This window comes from Heptranchias perlo, chromosome 5 (assembly GCF_035084215.1).
Source record: "Heptranchias perlo isolate sHepPer1 chromosome 5, sHepPer1.hap1, whole genome shotgun sequence".
Lineage (NCBI taxonomy): Eukaryota > Metazoa > Chordata > Chondrichthyes > Hexanchiformes > Hexanchidae > Heptranchias > Heptranchias perlo.
The window spans coordinates 33337019-33360181 of record NC_090329.1 but is presented as its reverse complement, the minus strand read 5'-3'; the positions used below and the strand labels follow the sequence as shown (position 1 = coordinate 33360181).

Sequence of the window (23163 nt, the reverse complement as noted above, 5' to 3'; positions counted from 1 at the left end):
TCACAATCCCTTGATGTTGAGCCTTATAATGCATTTTAACCGAATCTAGGTGAAAATGGCACTATTTACCTTTTTTGAGTTTTAACTCACAAAACCCTCATTTAAATATCTATCGACAAACTACTGGTTATAACATGATATATTTATTGTTTTGAGATTCCTACTGAAACATAAGAATTGTAAAGCCCGTCACTGAGATGGGGAAGGTGTGCTTCCTTAATTTTGTACAACATGCAAGTTCTGCCTCCCTGTGACCTCTGACTGCAGATTGTACAATATTGCTGAAACAGATGTGGTCTTGATTAGAATACACAGAAGCTGTGCTTATTTTTTTTCCCCCTGTCTTATTTTTCTTTCCCACTTGACAGGACATGCCCAGGTATGTCCTGTCCACAAAAAGCAGGACAAATCCAATCCGGCCAATTACCGCCCCATCAGTCTACTCTCAATCATCAGCAAAGTGATGGAAGGTGTCGTCGACAGTGCTATCAAGCGGCACTTACTCACCAATAACCTGCTCACTGATGCTCAGTTTGGGTTCCGCCAGGACCACTCGGCTCCAGACCTCATTACAGCCTTGGTCCAAACATGGACAAAAGAGCTGAATTCCAGAGGTGAGGTGAGAGTGACTGCCCTTGACATCAAAGCAGCATTTGACCGAGTGTGGCACCAAGGAGCCCTAGTAAAATTGAAGTCAATGGGAATCAGGGGGAAAACTCTCCAGTGGCTGGAGTCATACCTAGCACAAAGGAAGATGGTAGTGGTTGTTGGAGGCCAATCATCTCAGCCCCACGACATTGCTGCAGGAGTTCCTCAGGGCAGTGTCCTTGGCCCAACCATCTTCAGCTGCTTCATCAATGACCTTCCCTCCATCATAAGGTCAGAAATGGGGATGTTCGCTGATGACTGCACAGTGTTCAGTTCCATTCGCAACCCCTCAAATAATGAAGCAGTCCGAGCCCGCATGCAGCAAGACCTGGACAACATCCAGGCTTGGGCTGATAAGTGGCAAGTAACATTCGCGCCAGACAAGTGCCAGGCAATGACCATCTCCAACAAGAGAGAGTCTAACCACCTCCCCTTGACATTCAACGGCATTACCATCGCCGAATCCCCCACCATCAACATCCTGGGGGTCACCATTGACCAGAAACTTAACTGGACCAGCCATATAATTACTGTGGCTACGAGAGCAGGTCAGAGGCTGGGTATTCTGCGGCGAGTGACTCACCTCCTGATTCCCCAAAGCCTTTCCACCATCTACAAGGCACAAGTCAGGAGTGTGATGGAATACTCTCCACTTGCCTGGATGAGTGCAGCTCCAACAACACTCAAGAAGCTCGACACCATCCAAGATAAAGCAGCCCGCTTGATTGGCACCCCATCCACCACCCTAAACATTCACTCCCTTCACCACCGGCGCACTGTGGCTGCAGTGTGCACCATCCACAGGATGCACTGCAGCAACTCGCCAAGGCTTTTTCGACAGCACCTCCCAAACCCGCGACCTCTACCACCTAGAAGGACAAGAGCAGCAGGTATATGGGAAGAACACCACCTGCACGTTCCCCTCCAAGTCACACACCATCCCGACTTGGAAATATATCGCCGTTCCTTCATTGTCACTGGGTCAAAATCCTGGAACTCCCTTCCTGACAGCAATGTGGGAGAACCTTCACCACACAGACTGCAGCGGTTCAAGAAGGCGGCTCACCACCACCTTCTCAAGGGCAATTAGGGATGGGCAATAAATGCTGGCCTCGCCAGCGACGCCCACATCCCGTGAACGAATAATAAAAAAAAACACTCTCAAGACGTTGCTCCCAAGTCTAATCATAGCTCTGTCGCATTAAGCACAGTAACGTTTTTTAAATTTAAAAAATGTGGTAGGTTATACTACAAATGTCTTACTATGAGATGGTGGTGCCCCCAATCTCCTCCCATTTCATTGTAGTAATGACAGCAGGTATGAATTTCTCCAAATCGAAGTGCTGTCTTCACATCATCTCGCAGTTCTAATGTTAGATTCATTGTGTTTTTGTTCCCCCTCTCCCCATGATTGAGCAGCAAAATTCTAAAGTTAGCACTCTTTCAAACATTTGTTTAAAGTCTACTGCCATTCAGTTCAAAAGGATACTAAAACACATTCACAAAGTAGTTTCTATAAAGTTTGATTGTTGAATGTACTTTGAGGGTTCCTAATACCTCCAGTTGTTCACTTTGTCCAATACACAAAGTTGAGGTCATTTAATTGTTTTAAACCATAGTCCTGAGTCAGTCAGTGTTTTCCATGGGTTCATTTCCAATGAATGCTTTTAGTCACCACTCCTTTTAGTCTTTGTCCTTGTCTTGCAGTTACTTACCACAACTCGCTGGTTTCATAGTGCAAACTGGAAATGAAAGCAATTGTCAAGCTTCTGTTAACGGGGGAAATTGGGGCAAGAGTGATCTGAGCAGGACTGGCAGCTGGAAACCTGAAGCTGAAGAAAATGTACACGGCACATTTTAATCAAAAGCTGTTGAAATTAGCACAGTTTTTTAAAATAAAAAACAATAGAAAAGCTCCCTTTTTCTAGTTCCCCATTTGGTTGGCTCCCACAGGACATGATAAATTAGGATTTGAGGGTTATCTGTTTGCTTAGAAGCTAACATGTTTTTAAAAGTACAATATCCATGTTCCTGACGCAGAAGACAGCAAATAAAAAGAGCTGGCTTCCACTTTAAATTCAGATGCTTCCATTTAAACTTTACATATCTAGCACTATTTGAAGAGATTCTTGTATATACCTTTAAAATAGACAGACTTGCAAGTGTGTTTTGGATTGAAAACAATTAACGTACATTATGAAATCTTCAGTTAAAATTCAAACTGTGATAAACAACTTATCTTTATATAGCACCTTTAAGGTAGGAGAACAAGGTGCTTCACAGAGACGTAAGAAATAAAAAGGGATGCCGCGCCAAAGAAGGGGATATTAGGAGGGTTGACCCAAAGCTTGTTCTGAGGTGGGTTTTAAGGAGGGTCTTAAAGGTGGCGAGGGAAGTGGAAAGGGGTTTAGAAAGGGAATTGTGTTAAGGGACAGGGTAATGCAAAAGAAGCTGGAGTCAGGAATGGAGAATTCGGAGTGTGGTGCAGTGTTGGAGAAAGCCTCAGAGATAAAGAGAGAACTTTGGAGGATTTAAAAACCAGAAGTGGAATTTTAAATTTGAGGCATTGGGGGACAGGGAGCCAAGGTGTATCACTGAAGACAGGGGTGATGGGGGAGCGGAACTTGGTGCACGATAGTGTACAAGCAGTAGAGTTTTGGACAACTCGATGGATTTTTCTGTATAGACACCAGTGGATATTTGATTCCTCTTTCACAAAGAACTGAAATCTATACATGAATGCGAAAACAAATTGTGATTTCATTTTACTTTTTCTTTCAATAGGTTTTCGCTATAATGACCTTTTGTCTCCAAGGTTCCTGAACCTAGTTGCTAATCTGTCTGGCTGCACAGCTCACCGCCGAATCAATAACTGTTCCGACATTTGTTTTCATCAGAAGTACCGAGCTCATGATGGAACATGCAACAATCTCCAGCACCCCATGTGGGGAGCTTCCCTTACAGCCTTTGAGCGCCTTCTAAAATCAGTCTATGAAAACGGGTTTAACCTGCCAAGAGGAATTAATCGAAACCGGTTTTACAATGGATTTCCTCTCCCGCTACCTCGCCTCATTTCAACCTCTTTAATAGGCACTGAGACCATTACACCTGATGACCAGTTCACTCATATGTTGATGCAGTGGGGTCAGTTCCTTGACCATGATATCGACCTGACTGTTGCAGCACTAAGCCTTTCCAGGTTTTCAGATGGCCAGCATTGCAGTTCTGTCTGCACAAATGATCCACCATGCTTTCCCATCTTGGTTCCTCAAAATGACCCCAGAGTACGTAATGGGGCACGATGCATGTTCTTTGTACGCTCCAGCCCTGTCTGTGGAAGCGGGATGACATCTTTGTTAATGGAGTCTGTGTATCCACGGGAACAGATCAATCAGTTGACTTCTTACATTGATGCATCCAATGTGTATGGGAGCTCAGATCAGGAAGCTGAAGAAATACGAGACTTGGCTAGTCAACGAGGCTTGTTAAAGCAAGGGATAGCGCATCGATTAGGGAAACCCCTTTTACCATTTGCTACTGGTCCACCAACTGAATGTATGAGAGATGAAAATGAAAGTCCCATTCCTTGTTTCTTGGCTGGAGATCAGCGTTCTAATGAACACATGGGTTTAACTAGTATGCACACAGTCTGGTTTCGAGAACACAATCGAATTGCCACTGAGCTCTTAAAATTGAATCCACACTGGGATGGTGAGACAATCTACCATGAAGCACGCAAAATAGTTGGTGCCCAGATGCAGCACATAACCTATAGCCATTGGCTACCCAAAATCCTTGGTGAAGTTGGAATGAAGACGTTTCGGGACTATAAAGGCTATGATCCTAATATTAACGCAGGAATAGTGAATGTATTTGCTACTGCAGCTTTTAGATTTGGGCACACGCTTATCAACCCTATTCTCTACCGCTTGGATGATACCTTTCAGCCCATTCCTCAAGGTCACCTTCCTCTTCATAAAGCATTCTTCTCTCCATTCAGGATAGTGAATGAGGGTGGCATTGACCCATTGCTGCGAGGTTTGTTTGCTGTACCGGGGAAGATGCGAGTCCCTACAGAACTGGTAAATACCGAACTAACTGAACGACTTTTCTCCATGGCACATGCAGTGGCACTGGATCTGGCTTCTATGAACATTCAGAGAGGTAGAGATCATGGAATACCTCCTTACAATGATTACAGGGTGTACTGCAACCTAACCTCGGCTCACGATTTTGAAGACCTGAAAAATGAAATTAAGAATCCCCGAATTAGGGAAAAGCTCAGGAAGTAAGTGAGATAATTTTGAGAGCTTAAAATCTTAATAGTAATCAGCAGTAAAACTTGTGACTTGTAGCTACACAAATTGGTGAAACATTAGAATGCTAAAGCATGGGTTAAGAAGGTTCATTTTTATTAATGCTTGCTACTTATTATCCTTCATTTCCGATGGATTAAACTTATTGATCCAATACAAAAAACTGAATGTAGAATTTGTGTACAGTGAAACTTGTAAATTAGGGACACATAAGGGACTTGCACAGGTGTCCTTTATTTACAAGGGTCTTTATTTTCAAAATGGTCATTGTATGTACAGTAAACCGGATGAGCCAAATATCCCAGGATTGGCTGTATCTCCTGTAGCGTTCCTTTTTTCACCCTCACCTGGTATCGTGCCTAATTCTGGAGTCCTGCTAGTAGGATGTGATTACAGTTTATTTTCTGTTCGTTGGGTTTCCCAGTTCATTGCCATCCTGGGGTCCTTTTCCATTGAAGGAGGGATGTTCTAATCCTGGGATCTGCTACAATGAAGACCTGCACAGGGTGAGGGCCGGAGTGCCTGGGGAGACCCCAGCCGAATTGGGGGAGATCCCCTCCCTCTGTGTGCTGAGCTGCTAATGTTTGATGTGCTGGAGGGTGGGTAGTGGGCTGTTAGCAACTCATCATTACCTGACATACGGGTGAAGTGAGATGTGTTGCCCAGTGCAGTTCCCAGCTTTTGGCAAATGGGGAGTTCTTTACCCAGCATCAAGGCAGAGAAACTTCTCTATCCCTGGGATAGAACCGTGGAAACATTCAATCCCAGAGATGGAGCGGTTTCACTGCTGGATAAAGAGCTCCCCATTCCACAAAAAACATTTCTTTCACCCGCTGCCGCCTCATGCTGACAGGCGTGTCCTGTGTTTTAAGTTGTAAACGGACTTGGTGTATTGAAGGCTGTCCGTAGTTTGTAATTTGCAAGTGTCCGTGCTTTCAAGGCGCTGCTTGTATCTGCTACAATGTAAGTTATTTCAGACCGTCAATAAGTGTCTGTTTTTTGGGGGTGTCAGTTTGTACAGGTTTCACTGTAGTATAACCAATATACAAGTTGCACCTGTGACTACCATGCTGGATGGCCAAGAAACAAAATTACTCCATGTGTTTCATGTCACTCAAACCTTGTGATTTAAAAAAAATTATTATTCATTCTCGAGATGTAAGCGTCACTGGCAAGGCTGTTATTTAATGCCCATCCCTAGTTGCCCTGACTGAGTAGCTTTCGAGGCCACTTCGGACAGCATTTAAAAAGTCGACCACTTTGGTGTGGGTCTGGAGTCACATCTATGCTGGACCGGTAAGGAAGGCAGGTTTGTTTCCCTAAAGGAGGTAAACCAGTTAGGTTTTTATGACAATCCGACAGCTTCGTGGCCATTTTGTTTCACTGATAACTGCTTTTTATTTCCAGATTTATTTTTAAATGAATTCAAATTCTCAAACTGCCATAGTGGGATTTGAACTCAAGTTCTCTAGATTATTAGTTCAGGCCTTTGGATTACTATGCCAGTAAAAGAACTACTACACTACCGTCTCCCCCTAATAATGAACTTGTAGAGCTGGTGTAAAATAGCAGATTATTTTCAGCTTGAAAAATGCACATATAAACAAAGAGCAAAAAACGGCAGATGTTAGAAATCTGAAACAAAAACAGAAAATGCTGAAAACACTCAGCAGGTCAGTCAGCATCTGTGGAGAGAACAGATGAGTTAATATTTTAGGTGTACAACCTTTGTCAAAACTGTGTGATATGTTTCTCTTCTCCCTTTGATTCTTACAGCTTGTATGGTACACCCTTGAACATAGACCTATTCCCTGCATTAATGGTGGAGGACTTGATACCTGGAACCAGATTGGGGCCTACACTTTTGTGCTTGTTGGCTACGCAGTTTAAACGTCTTCGAGATGGTGATAGGTAAGCAGCAGTCAGTGTAATGTTGGTTGGTTTTCTTTATTTCAATCAAAAAGGCACTCCCTCATTTTCATGCTTACAAGCTCTACTTCAGTGGTGTACAACTTTGGCTACAGAATCACCGTACTTCAATCACCCTCAATCTTTCCAAGCTCCAGTGGTGCACTCTACCCCAGCAAATTGATCTTTACGATCCCTGTCTTCGCTTTCAAATCCCTCCATGGCTTCACTCCAACATACCTAGGCAATCTCCTGAACCTGTCCGTTCCTTCTCTTACCCTCCATTCCTCCGACAGTGGTTTATTGCTTATTCTCTGTAGCCCCAACTCCACCTTTGATAGTTGCTTCTTATGCCCCTGCTCTTTGAAACTCCCTTCATTGATCCCTTCCTGGTGCCACTTTCAGAAGCCTCCCAAAAACTCTTCTCTTCAATCACGCTTTTGTTCCCTCCCACAACTTTCTGTTTCCCTTTTTCTTTGCTTTTTTCCCCTCCATCCTGAAAAGTGTTCTGAAATGTTTTTCTGCACAAGGAGCACTATAGAAGTGTAAACATACATATATGTGACTAAGAAGCTAGTCAGTTTATTTTACAATAGCCTGGTGAACCAGGGCATGTGGATACTACACATAAATGTATTAAAATAACATTTCTGAATTGTTTACAATTATTCAATATTTTATGGATGTTTTTGTCAAAGGGGAATCAGTACTAAATACAATAGATTCCAGCTTTTTTCAGTTTGAAATTTTGCCAATCCAATTGGTGTCAATAAATCAAAGAAACAAATCTGGATCTCTTGAAAAGAACTGAGATTTTAGAATTAAGAATAAGCAACATCCAGAAGGCATCTGTCATGCAACAATGAACTGAAGTAACTTTGAAGGATCTCGATAGACTTAAAATAATTCTTTTTCCTATGGGCAAACAGGTTCTGGTATGAGAATCCTGGGGTGTTCACTCCAGCCCAGCTGACCCAGATCAAGCAGACCTCCCTTTCCCGTGTCCTATGTGACAATGGAGACAACATCACCAGGATACAGCCTGATGTGTTCAGAGTGGCAGAATATCCTCATGGTTATCAGAGCTGTGCTGACATGCCAAAAATGGACTTGCGGATGTGGCAAGATTGTTGTGAAGGTTTGTAATTATATAATGGGTGAGGTTTGAGTGATGGGTGGACACATGAACATTTTGAAACTATTTGGTGCTATATTATGTTTATACAGAATATCGAAGCATTGACATGTATATTAAATTCCTGGTTACTAAGGCAGTTCTTATACTAAATGTGAAATACTTATTTGCTTCTGTTACAAAAGCATATTTTGAAACAGTGGTGCTGGGTTTGAGGGTTTGTTTAGCTGTTTTTATTAATGTTCTGTTATGGAGGTTCTGCATTCTTTGTAATTTATTCTGCCCTTCACGCTTCCGGAAATGACCAGATCAGTGGGGAGGATCATTTTTTGAGATTAGGTGCCAGGAAATAGAGTTTATTTTTTTTAACATTCAAATGTGAATTGAAGTCTTTTCTGTGTTTCATTTTTGGAAGGTGAACGTTTTCTCCATAACACCTTGCTATAAACTATAGAAAACATCCCAGAGTGCTTCACAAGAGAAATTGGCACCAAACAAAAGTAAGGAGAGATGACTAAAAGATTTTAAAGGTAGGGAGACAGTTAGCAAGGTGGAGGGGTTTAGTGAGGGCACTCTAGAAAGTAAGGCCAAGTTGGCTAAAGGTCCTGCCACCAAGGTTGGAATTCTTTGAAATCTATGAATTGGTGACAAGGAACCAGTGGGGAACAGTGGAATGAGCGAGAAAAATTCAGTACAGCATAGGATGTGGGCAGCGGAATTTTGGATGATTTGGAGTTTGTGAAAGATGGAACTCAGGAGGCTGTCAAGGATGTCATTAAAGAAATCAAGTGTGGGGGTAATAAAGGCTTTCAGCAGTGGTGGAAGTGAAGTAAGGGTGGAGATGGGCATTGTTGAAATGAAGCATGTGGTCTTGATGACGGATATGATATAGGATTTGAAGCTCAGTTCTGAGTCGAAAAGAACACTGAAGTTGTGCATCAACTGGTTCAACCTGAGCAAACAGCTGGTGGAGATGGTGTTTGTAGCACGGGTATGGAGTTTCTGACAGGAGCCGAATACTTTCATGTCCCAGTGTTCAATTGGAGGAAGTTTTGGCCTATCCTTAATTTGATGTTCCACAGGTAGTCTTAACAACACTGAGGCGGTCATGGAGTTGAGGGAGGTGTTGGTGAGGTAGAGCTGAGTGTTGACAACATACATATCCAAACTGACTTGATAATGTTACCAAGGGGCAACATGTAAATGAAGAAAAGGATAGAGCATTGGGGTACTCTAGAGGTAACTGTGCAGGGGCAGGAAAAGAAGACATTGCTGGAGATGGTTTTGGGACAGGTGGTAATGGAACCATGCTAAGGCAGTTCCACAAAGGTTGAGCATGAAGGAGAGCTAGCAGTGTCAGATGCCACATAGAGGTCAAGGTGGGATAGTTTGTCATGGTTGCTGTCATAAAGGATGTCGGTGATGATTTTGACCAGAGCCATATCAGCAGGTATTGTGGCCGAGGGAAAAACTGGACTGAAGCGATTTGAACAGAGCATTCCGTGGAGTTGGGAGATGATGACAGATTTGAGAACCTTAGAGAGGAAAGGGAAGTTTAAGATGGGGTGATAGTTGGGGAGGGAAGAGGAGCACGGTGTTGAGGAAGTGGACGATGATGCCAATTTTGTAGGAGAGAAGAATGTTGCCAGAAAAAAAGGCTTTCAGGAGTGGTGGGAGCAGAGTCGAGGTGAATTATTTGGGCAATTAACAATGTCAGTGAGCATTTAGGCAAGGAAAAGTGTTGATTGGTCAAGAGTTGGGTGGGGAAAGGGTTGAGGCAGCTGTGACAATATTCCTAATTGTTGATATGAAATAATCCATAAATTCCTCACAGTTGGTATTGGAGATGAAGGGTGAGAGACGAGGATTGAAAGAAGCGTTTTGGCATTGAGAAGAGGGGCCTAGGATTGTCCTTCAAGTTGATATGATTCCTAGTTTAATCTACTTTTCAGAAGACTTTCAAATTGAACAAATGCAACTTGCAATTCAACAACATCAACTTGCATTTAAATAGCGCTTTTAATGTAGAAAAACATCCCAAGGCATTTCATTGGTGTAATCAGGAAAAAAATGGATGCTGAGCCAAAGAAGGAGATATTAAGGGGAGGGGGAGGTGATCAAAAGCTTGATCAGAGGTGGCTTTTAAGGAGGATCTTGAAGGTGGAGAGGCAGAGGATTTAGGGAAGGAATTCCACAGCATGGGGCCTAGGTAGCTGAAGGCATGGCTGCAGGTGGTAGAGTGAAGAGAGGGAGAATGCACAAGCGGTGAGAGTTGCAGGAACGTAGAGTTTGGCTAAACAAAAAATGTATTGTGCCTTTGTTTTGTTAATGTTTTGCAATCAGAATGAAAGAATGTAAATCTTTTGTTTCTCATTTTCTGCCTTTCCCTCCCCCTCCCCCATTCCAGTTCATGTTCTGAATACAGAAAATCCTGACTGGTTTGGTACATCTGGGTTCAACATTATTATACATACATCCTTTCCATTTCCGGCCAAGTGGAAAGTTTTCCAGCTGAAAACTGGTTTAGCCGTTTATCAAATACAAGCAGGTTTTTGGACTTGATTTAGTCAAAAATAGTGGGACTGTGACTGCAGCTGTGCCTTTTTTTAATGGAATATGCAGTGTAAGAAATGTGAAGTAATTTAATGTGTTTCTAACAAAAGTAGAAAATCTTACAAGTCAGTCAGCATTTGAAAGGAGAATTGGCCAGTTAATGATTGGGATAGGAACTTTTTGTGTCTTTTTTGTGCATTTCAGTTTATTAAAGTACCTGTGGAATAGAACAGTTACTTTGAGTTTCTTATTCCAAACTTTTTGAAAAGGGTCTTATTTCCCCCAGGAACAAGCAAAGTTTTCTGACCTTTTCTCAGTTAGAATTGCCATCGTTCTGATTTCCACTTGATCTAATATTTTCTGCATGAGAGCTTTTAAGTACAGTTATGTGACATTTTCCTGTAGTGTAGTTGTATAAATGTTCATGCTTGATGTACTTACTCATCCTATTATAATCTAGTCAAGTTCTAACACTGAAATGTAAAATGGAGGTAAGATAGTGTTGCATTCTTTTGTGTGAAGTTGCTGGCAGAACAGAATGATTTCCATTCAGACAGCCTTGGTTGGACAATGTCTAGACTTAATGCACTGTAGAGACTGTAGTTGTTACTTCTGTTTGTATTCACTAGTTCTGAAGGAGCCAATATTCTCATCTGAAATAGCAGCTGTCTTAAATTAAAGGTGCAGCCAAAAGTGATACAATTTTTTGAATCTTGTGCAAAATTCAATTTCAACTGGCACAACTTGGTCGTATCTTAATATTAAAGTTGAAAAGAATTTTCCTAAAGTTCTTGGATTTTTGACTTGGTTCCAGTGCACCTCTTTTCATCTCAAGGTTTTGAAATGAGACTTATTGCCCCCGTGACAACCCAATAAAAGTCTGGGCCATAAAGTTTAATGGGGGAATGTCAAACAGAATGGGGAAAACTAAATTTTGAGAAGGGAAGCTGGATGCGGTCAGTAGAGTCAAAAGGGCAGCAATATTTGACATCTACAAAGAAGCACCAATCATATGGTCCTGATCACATAATTAAGCAACAAAGTCCATAGATTGTTGAAATATCACTTCATGCTGGAGCAAGTATCGTATTCATACAGTTGTTCATGTGATTAAAATTTTAAAACTTTTAGTTTATGTCAACAAAAATTAATTGTGATCATATTCTATTGTATGCCTGACGTCGTGGAGGATTACTGTAGATAATGTGGCCCATTGTAACTCCCCCACCTCACCTCAGCTGAGATCATCTAACTCAGAATTTATTAGGGATTGAACCTGGAACGTTTCTTGTCTGTCCAGCTCAGTTGCACGCTGGGTAGCGTCGTTACCAACTAAGTTATCGGGGAGCTACATTTTGAAGATATTTTAAGCAATAAATTCAAAGTCTTTCTCTACTAGACGTTTGTGTAAGCAGTGACTTTACTGGTGATGAGGTTTGTATTGCAGGGCTCTGCTTTAGTCACAGGCGTTAGACTGGAGCCAATAAGATGTTACCTCATAGCCAGACTATCACTTTGGATAGATCCCAATGTAGTCCGCGTTGTTTTTGGCAGTCGTGTATTAGGATTTTGCGCACCGTTACTGCATATAACAAAGGTGCATGGCAGTAAATACGTGGAGTCTATTAAGTTAATACAATCCGTTACCCCTACTACAAAGTCCTTCAGTTTATCAAATTGTAGTGCATTAACCACATGTAGCTTTACACGGTTACTAACAAGCTTTTTTTTTATTCGTTCACGGGATGTGGGCGTCGCTGGCAAGGCCGGCATTTATTGCCCATCCCTAATTGCCCTCGAGAAGGTGGTGGTGAGCCGCCTTCTTGAACCGCTGCAGTCCGTGTGGTGACGGTTCTCCCACAGTGCTGTTAGGAAGGGAGTTCCAGGATTTTGACCCAGCGACAATGAAGGAACAGCGATATATTTCCAAGTCGGGATGGTGTGTGACTTGGAGGGGAACGTGCAGGTGGTGTTGTTCCCATGCGCCTGCTGCCCTTGTCCTTCTAGGTGGTAGAGGTCGTGGGTTTGGGAGGTGCTGTCGAAGAAGCCTTGGCGAGTTGCTGCAGTGCATCCTGTGGATGGTGCACACTGCAGCCACAGTGCGCCCTGTGGATGGTGCACACTGCAGCCACAGTGCGCCGGTGGTGAAGGGAGTGAATGTTTAGGGTGGTGGATGGGGTGCCAATCAAGCGGGCTGCTTTATCTTGGATGGTGTCAAGCTTCTTGAGTGTTGTTGGAGCTGCACTCATCCAGGCAAGTGGAGAGTATTCCATCACACTCCTGACTTGTGCCTTGTAGATGGTGGAAAGGCTTTGGGGAGTCAGGAGGTGAGTCACTCGCCGCAGAATACCCAGCCTCTGACCTGCTCTCGTAGCCACGGTATTTATATGGCTGGTCCAGTTAAGTTTCTGGTCAATGGTGACCCCCAGGATGTTGATGGTGGGGGATTCGGCGATGGTAATACCGTTGAATGTCAAGGGGAGGTGGTTAGACTCTCTCTTGTTGGAGATGGTCATTGCCTGGCACTTGTCTGGCGCAAATGTTACTTGCCACTTATCAGCCCAAGCCTGGATGTTGTCCAGGTCTTGCTGCATGCAGGCTCGGACTGCTTCGTTATCTGAGGGGTTGCGAATGGAACTGAACACTGTGCAGTCATCAGCGAACATCCCCATTTCTGACCTTATGATGGAGGGAAGGTCATTGATGAAGCAGCTGAAGATGGTTGGGCCTAGGACACTGCCCTGAGGAACTCCTGCAGCAATGCCCTGGGGCTGAGATGATTGGCCTCCAACAACCACTACCATCTTCCTTTGTGCTAGGTATGACTCCAGCCACTGGAGAGTTTTCCCCCTGATTCCCATTGACTTCAATTTTACTAGGGCTCCTTGGTGCCACACTCGGTCAAATGCTGCCTTGATGTCAAGGGCAGTCACTCTCACCTCACCTCTGGAATTCAGCTCTTTTGTCCATGTTTGGACCAAGGCTGTAATGAGGTCTGGAGGAGCCGAGTGGTCCTGGCGGAACCCAAACTGAGCATCGGTGAGCAGGTTATTGGTGAGTAAGTGCCGCTTGATAGCACTGTCGACGACACCTTCCATCACTTTGCTGATGATTGAGAGTAGACTGATGGGGCGGTAATTGGCCGGATTGGATTTGTCCTGCTTTTTGTGGACAGGACATACCTGGGCAATTTTCCACATTGTCGGGTGGATGCCAGTGTTGTAGCTGTACTGGAACAGCTTGGCTAGAGGCGCAGCTAGTTCTGGAGCACAAGTCTTCAGCACTACAGCTGGGATGTTGTCGGGGCCCATAGCCTTTGCTGTATCCAGTGCACTCAGCCGTTTCTTGATATCACGTGGAGTGAATCGAATTAGCCGAAGACTGGCTTCCGTGATGGTGGGGATATCGGGAGGAGGCTGAGATGGATTATCCACTCGGCACTTCTGGCTGAAGATGGTTGCAAACGCTTCAGCCTTGTCTTTTGCACTCACGTGCTGGACTCCGCCATCATTGAGAATGGGGATGTTTGCAGAGCCTCCTCCTCCCGTTCGTTGTTTAATTGTCCACCACCATTCGCGACTGGATGTGGCAGGACTGCAGAGCTTTGATCTGATCCGTTGGTTGTGGAATCGCTTAGCTCTGTCTATAGCATGTTGCTTCCGCTGTTTAGCATGCATGTAGTCCTGAGTTGTAGCTTCACCAGGTTGGCACCTCATTTTTAGGTACGCCTGGTGCTGCTCCTGGCATGCTCTTCTACACTCCTCATTGAACCAGGGTTGATCCCCTGGCTTGTTGGTAATGGTAGAGTGAGGAATATGCCGGGCCATGAGGTTACAGATTGTGCTAGAATACAATTCTGCTGCTGCTGATGGCCCACAGTGCCTCATGGATGCCCAGTTTTGAGCTGCTAGATCTGTTCTGAATCTATCCCATTTAGCACGGTGGTAGTGCCACACAACACGTTGGATGGTGTCCTCAGTGCGAAGACGGGATTTCATCTCCACGAGGACTGTGCGGTGGTCACTCCTACCAATACTGTCATGGACAGATGCATTTGCGACAGGTAGATTGGTGAGGACGAGGTCAAGTAAGTTTTTCCCTCGTGTTGGTTCGCTCACCACCTGCCGCAGGCCCAGTCTAGCAGCTATGTCCTTCAGGACTCGGCCAGCTCGGTCAGTAGTGGTGCTACCGAGCCACTCTTGGTGATGGACATTGAAGTCCCCCACCCAGAGTACATTTTGTGCCCTTGCTACCCTCAGTGCTTCCTCCACGTGGTGTTCAACATGGAGGAGGACTGATTCATCAGCTGAGGGAGGACGGTAGGTGGTAATCAGCAGGAGGTTTCCTTGCCCATGTTTGACCTGATGCCATGAGATTTCATGGGGTCCAGAGTCAATGTTGAGGACTCCCAGGGCCACTCCCTCCTGACTGTATATCACTGTACCGCCACCTCTGGTGGGTCTGTCCTGCCGGTGGGACAGGACATACCCAGGGATGGTGATGGAAGAGTCTGGGACGTTGGCTGAAAGATATGATTCTGTGAGTATGGCTATGTCAGGCTGTTGCTTGACTAGTCTGTGGGACAGCTCTCCCAATTTTGGCACAAGTCCCCAGATGTTAGTAAGGAGGACCTTGCAGGGTCGACTGGGCTTGGTGTTTTGCCGTTGTCGTGTCCGGTGCCTAGTGGTCCGATGCCGGGTGGTCCGTCCGGTTTTATTCTTATTATGACTTTTCGTAGCAAGATTTTACAACTGAGTGGCTTGCTGGGCCATTTCAGAGGGCAATTAAGAATCAACCACATTGCTGTGGGTCTGGAAAATGAAATTATTACCTCTTGAATCCAAAAAAGGAACATGTTTGTCCATTTAAAAAGAAGTGCTATGAAACTTGGAAAAAAAGGGTGGCTTTACCTTCTCCGTACTTCCATGTTTGATGAATTAGAATATGAGGCTTACCGTGGATTTGCCACTTTTGGGTGAAACCTTCCATTTCTCCCAGGGATGCTGCCATGGAGCTTTTGAACTGAACAGTCTGGAAAATTTCAAAATCTAAACCAGACATTAATATCCGTGAGGTCGTTTTAAACCTCGCATTGATGACAGTTCTGAGGAAATAAATATCTCTCTGGACTGGATGTTTTTTTAACTGTAATGCTGAGATAACAATGAATCATTAATAAAGCTACTGAAATGTCAGCTTCAACTTTATTATTAAAGAAAAGAAAGAACTTGTATTTACATAGCGCCTTTCACAACCTCGGGATGTTCTATCACACTTCACGGCCAATGAAGTACTTTTGAAGTGTAGTATGTGTTGTTATGTAGGGAAACATGGTAGCCGATTAGGAGAACTCCCCTGCTCCTTTTTGAATAATATTTGGGAACATTTACATCCACCTGAAAGGGAAGCCCTTGTAAAACCAGTTTAACACCTCATCTGAAAAATGGCACCTCCAACAGTGCAGCACTCCCTCAGTACTACACTGAAGTGTCAGCCTAGTTTATGTGCTCAATTCTCTGTAGTGAGGCTGGAACCCATGACCTTCAAACTTAGAGCAAAGTGCTACCACTGAGCCAAGGCTGACACTTTATTATTGTAGTATTAACCCTGTAGAACTAAAATGAACTTTTAAAGCATAATTTCAATAATTTTGTTTAAATGTTAATACTTCAATTTCCTTGCCTGTCATTTGTAGATGTGAAGTTCCAATATGTTAACTCATTTGTGCCCCCGGGGCTTGATGGCACCAAGACAAGTAAATAGTTTATGGTGCTCAGAGGTCAACATAGTTCATTTTGTTCGACTTCTTTCTTCAGATGCAGAGAAAGCAATGCAACTCAAGCCAGGATTCCACCCCTTGCTTTGGCCCTATCCATCCCTTGTTCAATTTTCCCCCGGGGGAGGGCTGGGTGGTGAAGGGGATGGCAGAGATGCCAATCTTACTTCCCTTCTTCCCTCAAAGGTCATCAGCAAGTTGATCTGCTATCATTAGAGATCACTAATCATAACATTTTGGGATTTCTGACGATTTTTCTACGGAAGTATCTTGGTGTGATTAGGACTCAAGGAGTTAAATTCAGCGGCCAGCAGTTCTTGGAGATTAGAATTCAGATAAAACGTCTATCCAGATTGCTTGAGACAATGGAAGTGTGTTTAACTTTCCAGTGATCATCCATACCAGTTATTTTTGGGATGGGGCTTTTCATTTAGGAGCAGCACGAGATAATTCCTAAAGGGCCCAACACCCAGGGGTGCAGCTGCCAGTTTAATTGGCAGCCTTATTGGCCAACTCCCCAACAGAAACAGAGTCAGAGTTCCAGCTGCCAACTTTCTGTGTGGCAAGGAAGATAGGACTGAATTTCCGTGGGTCTCTAGTGGTCCGCTGCTGTAACTTTGGCGAAAGACCAGTGGAATCCCCAAGACAGCAAGAGGCCCAGTTATGTTGGGGCTGTGTCATTTACTGGGAGTTTCCTGATTGCCTTGTCAAGGGTAGAACTTCCATCCATCCTTTTAAGGCAAATGACTGGCTGGAGGTGAAGCCAGGGACAGTGACTCTCTAAGCCAATGTTCCTGCCTCTCAGGCTCACTGGGGACCCAGACTAGTAGTGGCAGCCAGTATGCCAAAAGTGATGAGGCATCCTGGATTAGCTCCTTGCTCCAGACAATCATTACCTGCTCTTCCCCCACCCCAGCTACCATGGCACAAGTGTGTGCCAAAGATGCACGTCAGGTGGTGCCTTAGCCCCAGAAGCTCCAATGCTCCAAACTGAACTACCTATATGGATCACATTAACCTTCGTGCAACATCACTTTAGAGGTTAAAGTGTCCTCCCACTAACCCTGCAAACTCCAGCAGGGGGTCAGCGTTGGAGGGGTTAGGATTTCCGCCCTTTGAATTTCAGGGACACAGTTTACAGGAGCTGAGACGATCAGCTGAGTGAGATGTGGACAGTGGTTATTTCCTCTTTTAAGTTTGAGCCAACCAAGTGTAGAGGAAACCAGGAGGAGGTTTATTGAATTAAGTCAAAGTAAGGTGACAATTACTAAAAATGTTACTCTGCTCGTTCACTTAAAAATTTTAAAACTAGTTTGTTGATTTACATTGGACCTCATCTCACTGAATTGTTATTCAGACCGCATTTCAGAAAATTGGAGAAGCGCATTTGGAGGCACATTTGCAATCTCAGTATCCATTTCACGGGGGTTTCATTGTGGTGATTCCTGGGTTATGCCATCAAATGATTAGATATTGGGCAGTAACAATAAACTTCTGATCATAAGATATGTGAGAACTGGTTTGGGGAGATTATCCTGGAGTCTCCAGGAATTAATGATTAATCTCCCAGACACTGCTGCAAGCAACCTGGGAGAAGAATCATAGGGATCTTAAAACAAAATTGTGTGTTCTTTTCGATTTTCTTTGAACACTCTTGTTTATTAGTTATAAAAATATTGGAGATGGGAATAAAAGGCTGTTTGACTGACAGTCAAGAATCATCCAAATGGGTAATGAAGAGTCTAGTTGCTTTTCAATTAGCCTAGGAAGGCAGTGCGCTGCGAGGGTGGATGTGTCAGGAGCGTGGGGGCGGAGCGATTGGCGGTGGGAGGTCATGTGATGAAATCTTCCAGAATACGTCCAGAGTTGGCAACACTGGAGATCGGTGACACGAAAATCGAGAGACTATCTAGAGCCATACAATCAAACTGTCAAACCATTAAATTTACTACCACAATACCCTTTCTGAGGTCTGGAACTGATGAGTAATGGGTCGAATACTGTACCATGTAGTTATTGCCTTCCAGTATGGCCTCAATCAACAGTGTCTATTTTCTGTTGGAGCAATCCAAAACCGTTCACATTTTTTGTTGGGTAGATTTTTGAACAACATTTTTTTTTACATAACTTGTGTATGAATTTTACACAGAGCTTTAATTGTTTAGTGCATAAGTTATTCTGAGATATATTTGAAGTTTGTTTATTCTGTTGTCTAGTCATCATCTGGCACTTGCTAGGGTATGGCTGACAAAGGATATAAAGAAATTTGTCCGGGTTTCCCATGGTTGCTATGGAAATTCAGATTTTTTCTCAAGATCGTTCTTTAGAATGGGGTTATTTATTGAAGCTGGGTTTTCAGATTTGTCAGTTTTATTTTGGTTGATGAAAGCAGCTGGACAGTGAGCGCCTGTGTGAGTGATGAAAGGGAAGTATGTTTGAAATGTTCTTTACTGAGGTGCTTGCCTGAGTAACGTTACTACAGCTTGCCTGCAAAACTAAGAAGCTCTGGGCCAGTGTTAGTGTCAGATTTCTTCTAAAGCATAAAGGCGTGGATTAAAACTGTATATGGATCCTCAAGCTTCACGTTGTTCTTTCTTGATATAAATGCCTCCGAATAAATGTGAACAGTGGAGATTAGTAAATCTAGATAGGAGTCATTCTCTCTGTTTTATGTGGAAAGTATCTGAGATTTAACTAACCTCTGGCAGGATTGAAGGAAATATATTACTTATTGCTTATTGACCAGCCTTTACACAAAACAGAAATCGTAAATTCTAGAAATGGGCAGGTTGGTCAGCATCTGAAAAATAAACATAGGTCAACATTTCTGAACTTCCTTTTTGAAGAGTTATGAATTTCTAGCACTTTTTTTTTACAAAAAAAAATCAGTTTCCCTGTATTCCCCTCTTTTTTTTGTTTCCTTAACTCTGTTTGCAGATACCATTTCTGGTGCAAGCAATGAACACGTATACTGACCACAAATACTTCTCATGACTAACATTCCATTTTGGAGTTCTGCCAAAAGGCGACCAAATTTCTTTCTTTCCCTCACCTCAACTCGAGCAAAGATCAGTTCAGGAATGCGTACCATTTTCCATGGTATTGTCCAGTGATGTCTATTCAAATAACAAAATGTTCAGTGAATCTGGGAATTTCAGTCGGAAGGATATGCTTTGTTTTGAAGAAAGTCGCAGTAAGCTGACCCATTTTCTAGTAAAGTTCAATTTTATTTCCTTCCATGTGTAACATTTATCAGATTTGGTAGTGCTGGGGGTTTGAAAGCAAGATTCAAATTTAAGCTTTTTCTTAATATGTCGAATGAGAACCTAACTGTCACAAGAGCTACTGTGGTAAGTGTACCAGGCATTTAGATTGTTTCCAAATATATTTAAGAATCATATTTTGAGAGCTCATATGTTGAGCCCCTACAGAGTCCAGTGGGTGTGTGAAAAGTCAACATTCTGCAGTCACACAGTCTTCTCTCCTCACTTTTCCCACCTCACTCCATAGATCTGCTTCTTCAGTGGTTCCATTTTATCTTCTTTCACTTTTTTCTTTAAAATGCAGACTTGTGTCAGGGTAAGGTCCCACAGCTGTCAGCCACTCTGGTAGCTTGTCTTAGCGACCACCTTGTATGTGTGACCCTTGATAGTAGGCATTAACAGGCTATTCAAACATGATGGCAGGGAAGGAGGGCATTCAAATTAGGGCATTCAGTTAAGTCCATTCAAATGCTCATCAGAAGTCCACACAAGTGGACTTTTACCAGAGATTACTTCATAGTGAGCAAGAGTAGGAAACCTGGCAAATATGCAGGACCCTGGTATTAATTGTAGAATTCTACTGCTGCTTTAGCTGAGATCAGTAACTTAGCAAAGACCAGGAATTGAACCTAGCACTTTTCCTGCCTGTATGCCTTAGCTCCATCATGTGCAGTGCAGTTACCCACTGAGCTATCAAGGGAGCTAGAAACCTTACTACTCATAATAATGTACAGTTTTTTTTGTTTTATGTTTCTTCTGAGTCGCACTTTCCAGTTTTTGCCATCATTAATTAGTTTTGTCCTGTAGTTTCACATCATGTGACAAATAGGTGACATAGCATACCAAGAGAAGATCTTACCAAAAATTATTTCTTCTGCTATTTCATAGGAACATGAGTAGGTCATTTAGCCCCTCGAGCCTGTTCCGCCATTCAATGAGATCATGGGTGATCTGTGACCTAACTCCATATACCCGCCTTAGCCCCGCATCCCTTAATACCCTTGGTTAACAAAAATCTATCAATCTCAGATCTAAAATTAACAATTGAGCTAGCATCAACTGCCGTTTGTGGAAGAGTGTTCCAAACTTCTACCACCCTTTGCCTGTAGAAGTGTTTCCTAACTTCACTCCTGTTAGTCCTGGCTCTAATTTTTAGGCTACTAGTCCTAGACTCCTCAACCAGTAGAAATAATTTCTCTCCATCTACCCTATCAGTTCCCCTTAATATCTTGAAAACTTCGATCAACTCATCCCATAACCTTCTAAATTCCAGGGAATGCAACCCTAGTTTGTGTAATCGCTCCTCGTAATTTAACCTTTCGAATCAGGTATCATTCTAATAAATCTACACGGCCCTCCCAGGCCAATATATCCTTCCTAAGGTGCGGTGCCCAGAACTGAACACAGTACTCCAGGTGTGGTCTAAACAGGGCTTTGTCTAGCTGTAGTATAATTTCTACCCCCTTGTATTCTAGTCCTCTAGATATAAAGGTCAGCATTCCATTAGCCTTTTTGATTATTTTCTGTACCTGTCCATGATATTTTAATGATCTATGTACATGACCCCTAAGTCTCTTTGGACCTCCACTGTTTTGAGCTTTTCACCATTTAGAAAGTACTCTGATCTATCCTTTTTAGGTCCAAAGTGGATGACCTCACACTTGCCTACATTGAAATCCATTTGCCAGTTTTTCCCATTCACCTAATCTATTAATATCTCCCTGTAATTTTATGCTTCTATCTACACTGCTAACAATGCTGCCTACCTTTGTGTCATTGGCAAACTTGGATATGTGGCTCTCTATCCTGTCATCTAAGTCGCTAATAAATATAGTGAATAGTTGAGGCCCCAACACAGATCCCTGTGGGACACCATTAATCACATCCTGCCAATTTGAGTACCTGTCCATTATCCCTACTCTCTGTCTCCTGCCGCTCAGCCAATTTCCTAACCAGGTCAATTTGCCCTCAATTCCGCGAGCTTCAACTTTAGCTAACAGTCTTTTATGAGGGACTTTATCAAATGCCTTCTGGAAGTTCATAGAACAACATCCATAGACATTCCCCTGACCACTACTTTAGTCACCTCTTCAAAAAAATTCAATCAGGTTCATCAGGCATGACCGACACTTTACAAATCCATGCTGACTCTCTCTGATCAGCTGAAAATTTTGAAGGTATTCAGTTACTCCAATTAAAGACTCTAGTAATTTCCCAACAACAGATATTAGGCTAACTGGTCTATAATTCCCTGGTTTCCCTCTCTCACCTTTCTTAAATAGCAGAGTGACATGTGCAATTTTCCAATCTAAAGGAATGGTCCCTGAATCGAGAGAACTTGGAAGATTATAGTTAGGGCTTCTGCAATGTTCTCACCCACTTCCTTTAAAACCCCAAAATGGAAACCATCTGCTCCTGGGGATTTGTCACTCTTTTGTGCCATTATTTTCTTCATTACTGTTAATTTGCTTACTATAATTATGGTGAGTCCCCATCCCTGATTCAAAATTAGTTTCCTTGGGGTGTCTGGCATGCTATCCTCCACTGTAAATACTTACACAAAATAATTATTTAACATGTCCTCCTGTTCCTTATTTTCAATTACAATATCATTATCAATTTTTAAGGGGCCTACATTGCTCTTGACCGCCCTCTTTTTCCTAATATTGTAAAAAATGCTTGTGTTGATTTTGATATCCCTTACAAGCTTCTTTTCATACTTCCTTTTTGTAGCTCTTACTATCTGTTTTGTCACCCTTTATATCTCTCCCAGTTGCCAGGATCTATGCTATTTTTTGCATTTTTGTATGCTTTTTCTTTTAGTTTTATGTTGTCCGTTACCTTTTTTGTCATCCATGGCTTTTTTTTTGGCAAGTAGAGCTCTGCCCCTTAGAAGTATAAATTGGTTCTGTATCACGTTAAATTCTCTTTGAACACCGCCCACTGATCTGTCATTTTACCCATTTACAGATTTGCCCAGTTTACTGTGGACAGTCTCTGTCTCATCCCGTTGAAGTCGGCCTTACCTAAATTTAGAATCTTAGTAGCTGATATAGGTTTCTTCCTTTCAAACACAACGTTGAACTTGATCACATTATGATCACTATTAGACCAAAGGTCATGCACCGTTAGTCTGTTAACTAAATCTAGCTCATTACTCATTATTAAATATAATTTGGCCTGCCCCCTTGTTGGTTCTAGGACATTGTTGCAGAAAGCTGTCCTGAACATACTCAAGAAATTCACTACCTTTCTATCTGCTTATCCCAATCAATATGAAAGTTAAAATCCCCCATTAAGACCACTCTGCCTTTGCTACATGCTCGTCTAATCTCTGCATTTATACAGCTGCTACCAGGAGGCCTATACACAACTCCCACTACAGTCTTAAATCCTTTTCTATTTCTTAGTTCCAGCCATAAATCTTCTCTTATCATTGAAGTAATTTCATCCTTAATCACCAAGGCTGCTCCTCCCCCTCTACCAGTTTCCCTATCCTTCCTATAGACCTTATAACCTGGTATATTCAGTTCCCAGTCCCGACTGTCTTGCAGCCATGTCTCC

General features: G+C 42.9%; 1 protein-coding gene across 2 annotated transcripts in view; it reads left to right on the top strand.

Moving 5' to 3' along the window:
* LOC137321677 (peroxidasin homolog) overlaps nucleotides 1–23163 on the top strand; it is a 245329-nt gene that overhangs the window by 201746 nt on the left and 20420 nt on the right. For both annotated transcript variants that reach the window (XM_067984201.1, XM_067984200.1), the window contains 3 exons: nucleotides 3433–4936; nucleotides 6741–6875; nucleotides 7802–8010. In XM_067984201.1, the coding sequence (XP_067840302.1) occupies nucleotides 3433–4936; nucleotides 6741–6875; nucleotides 7802–8010 (1848 nt within the window). The remainder of the gene's footprint in view (nucleotides 1–3432; nucleotides 4937–6740; nucleotides 6876–7801; nucleotides 8011–23163) is intronic.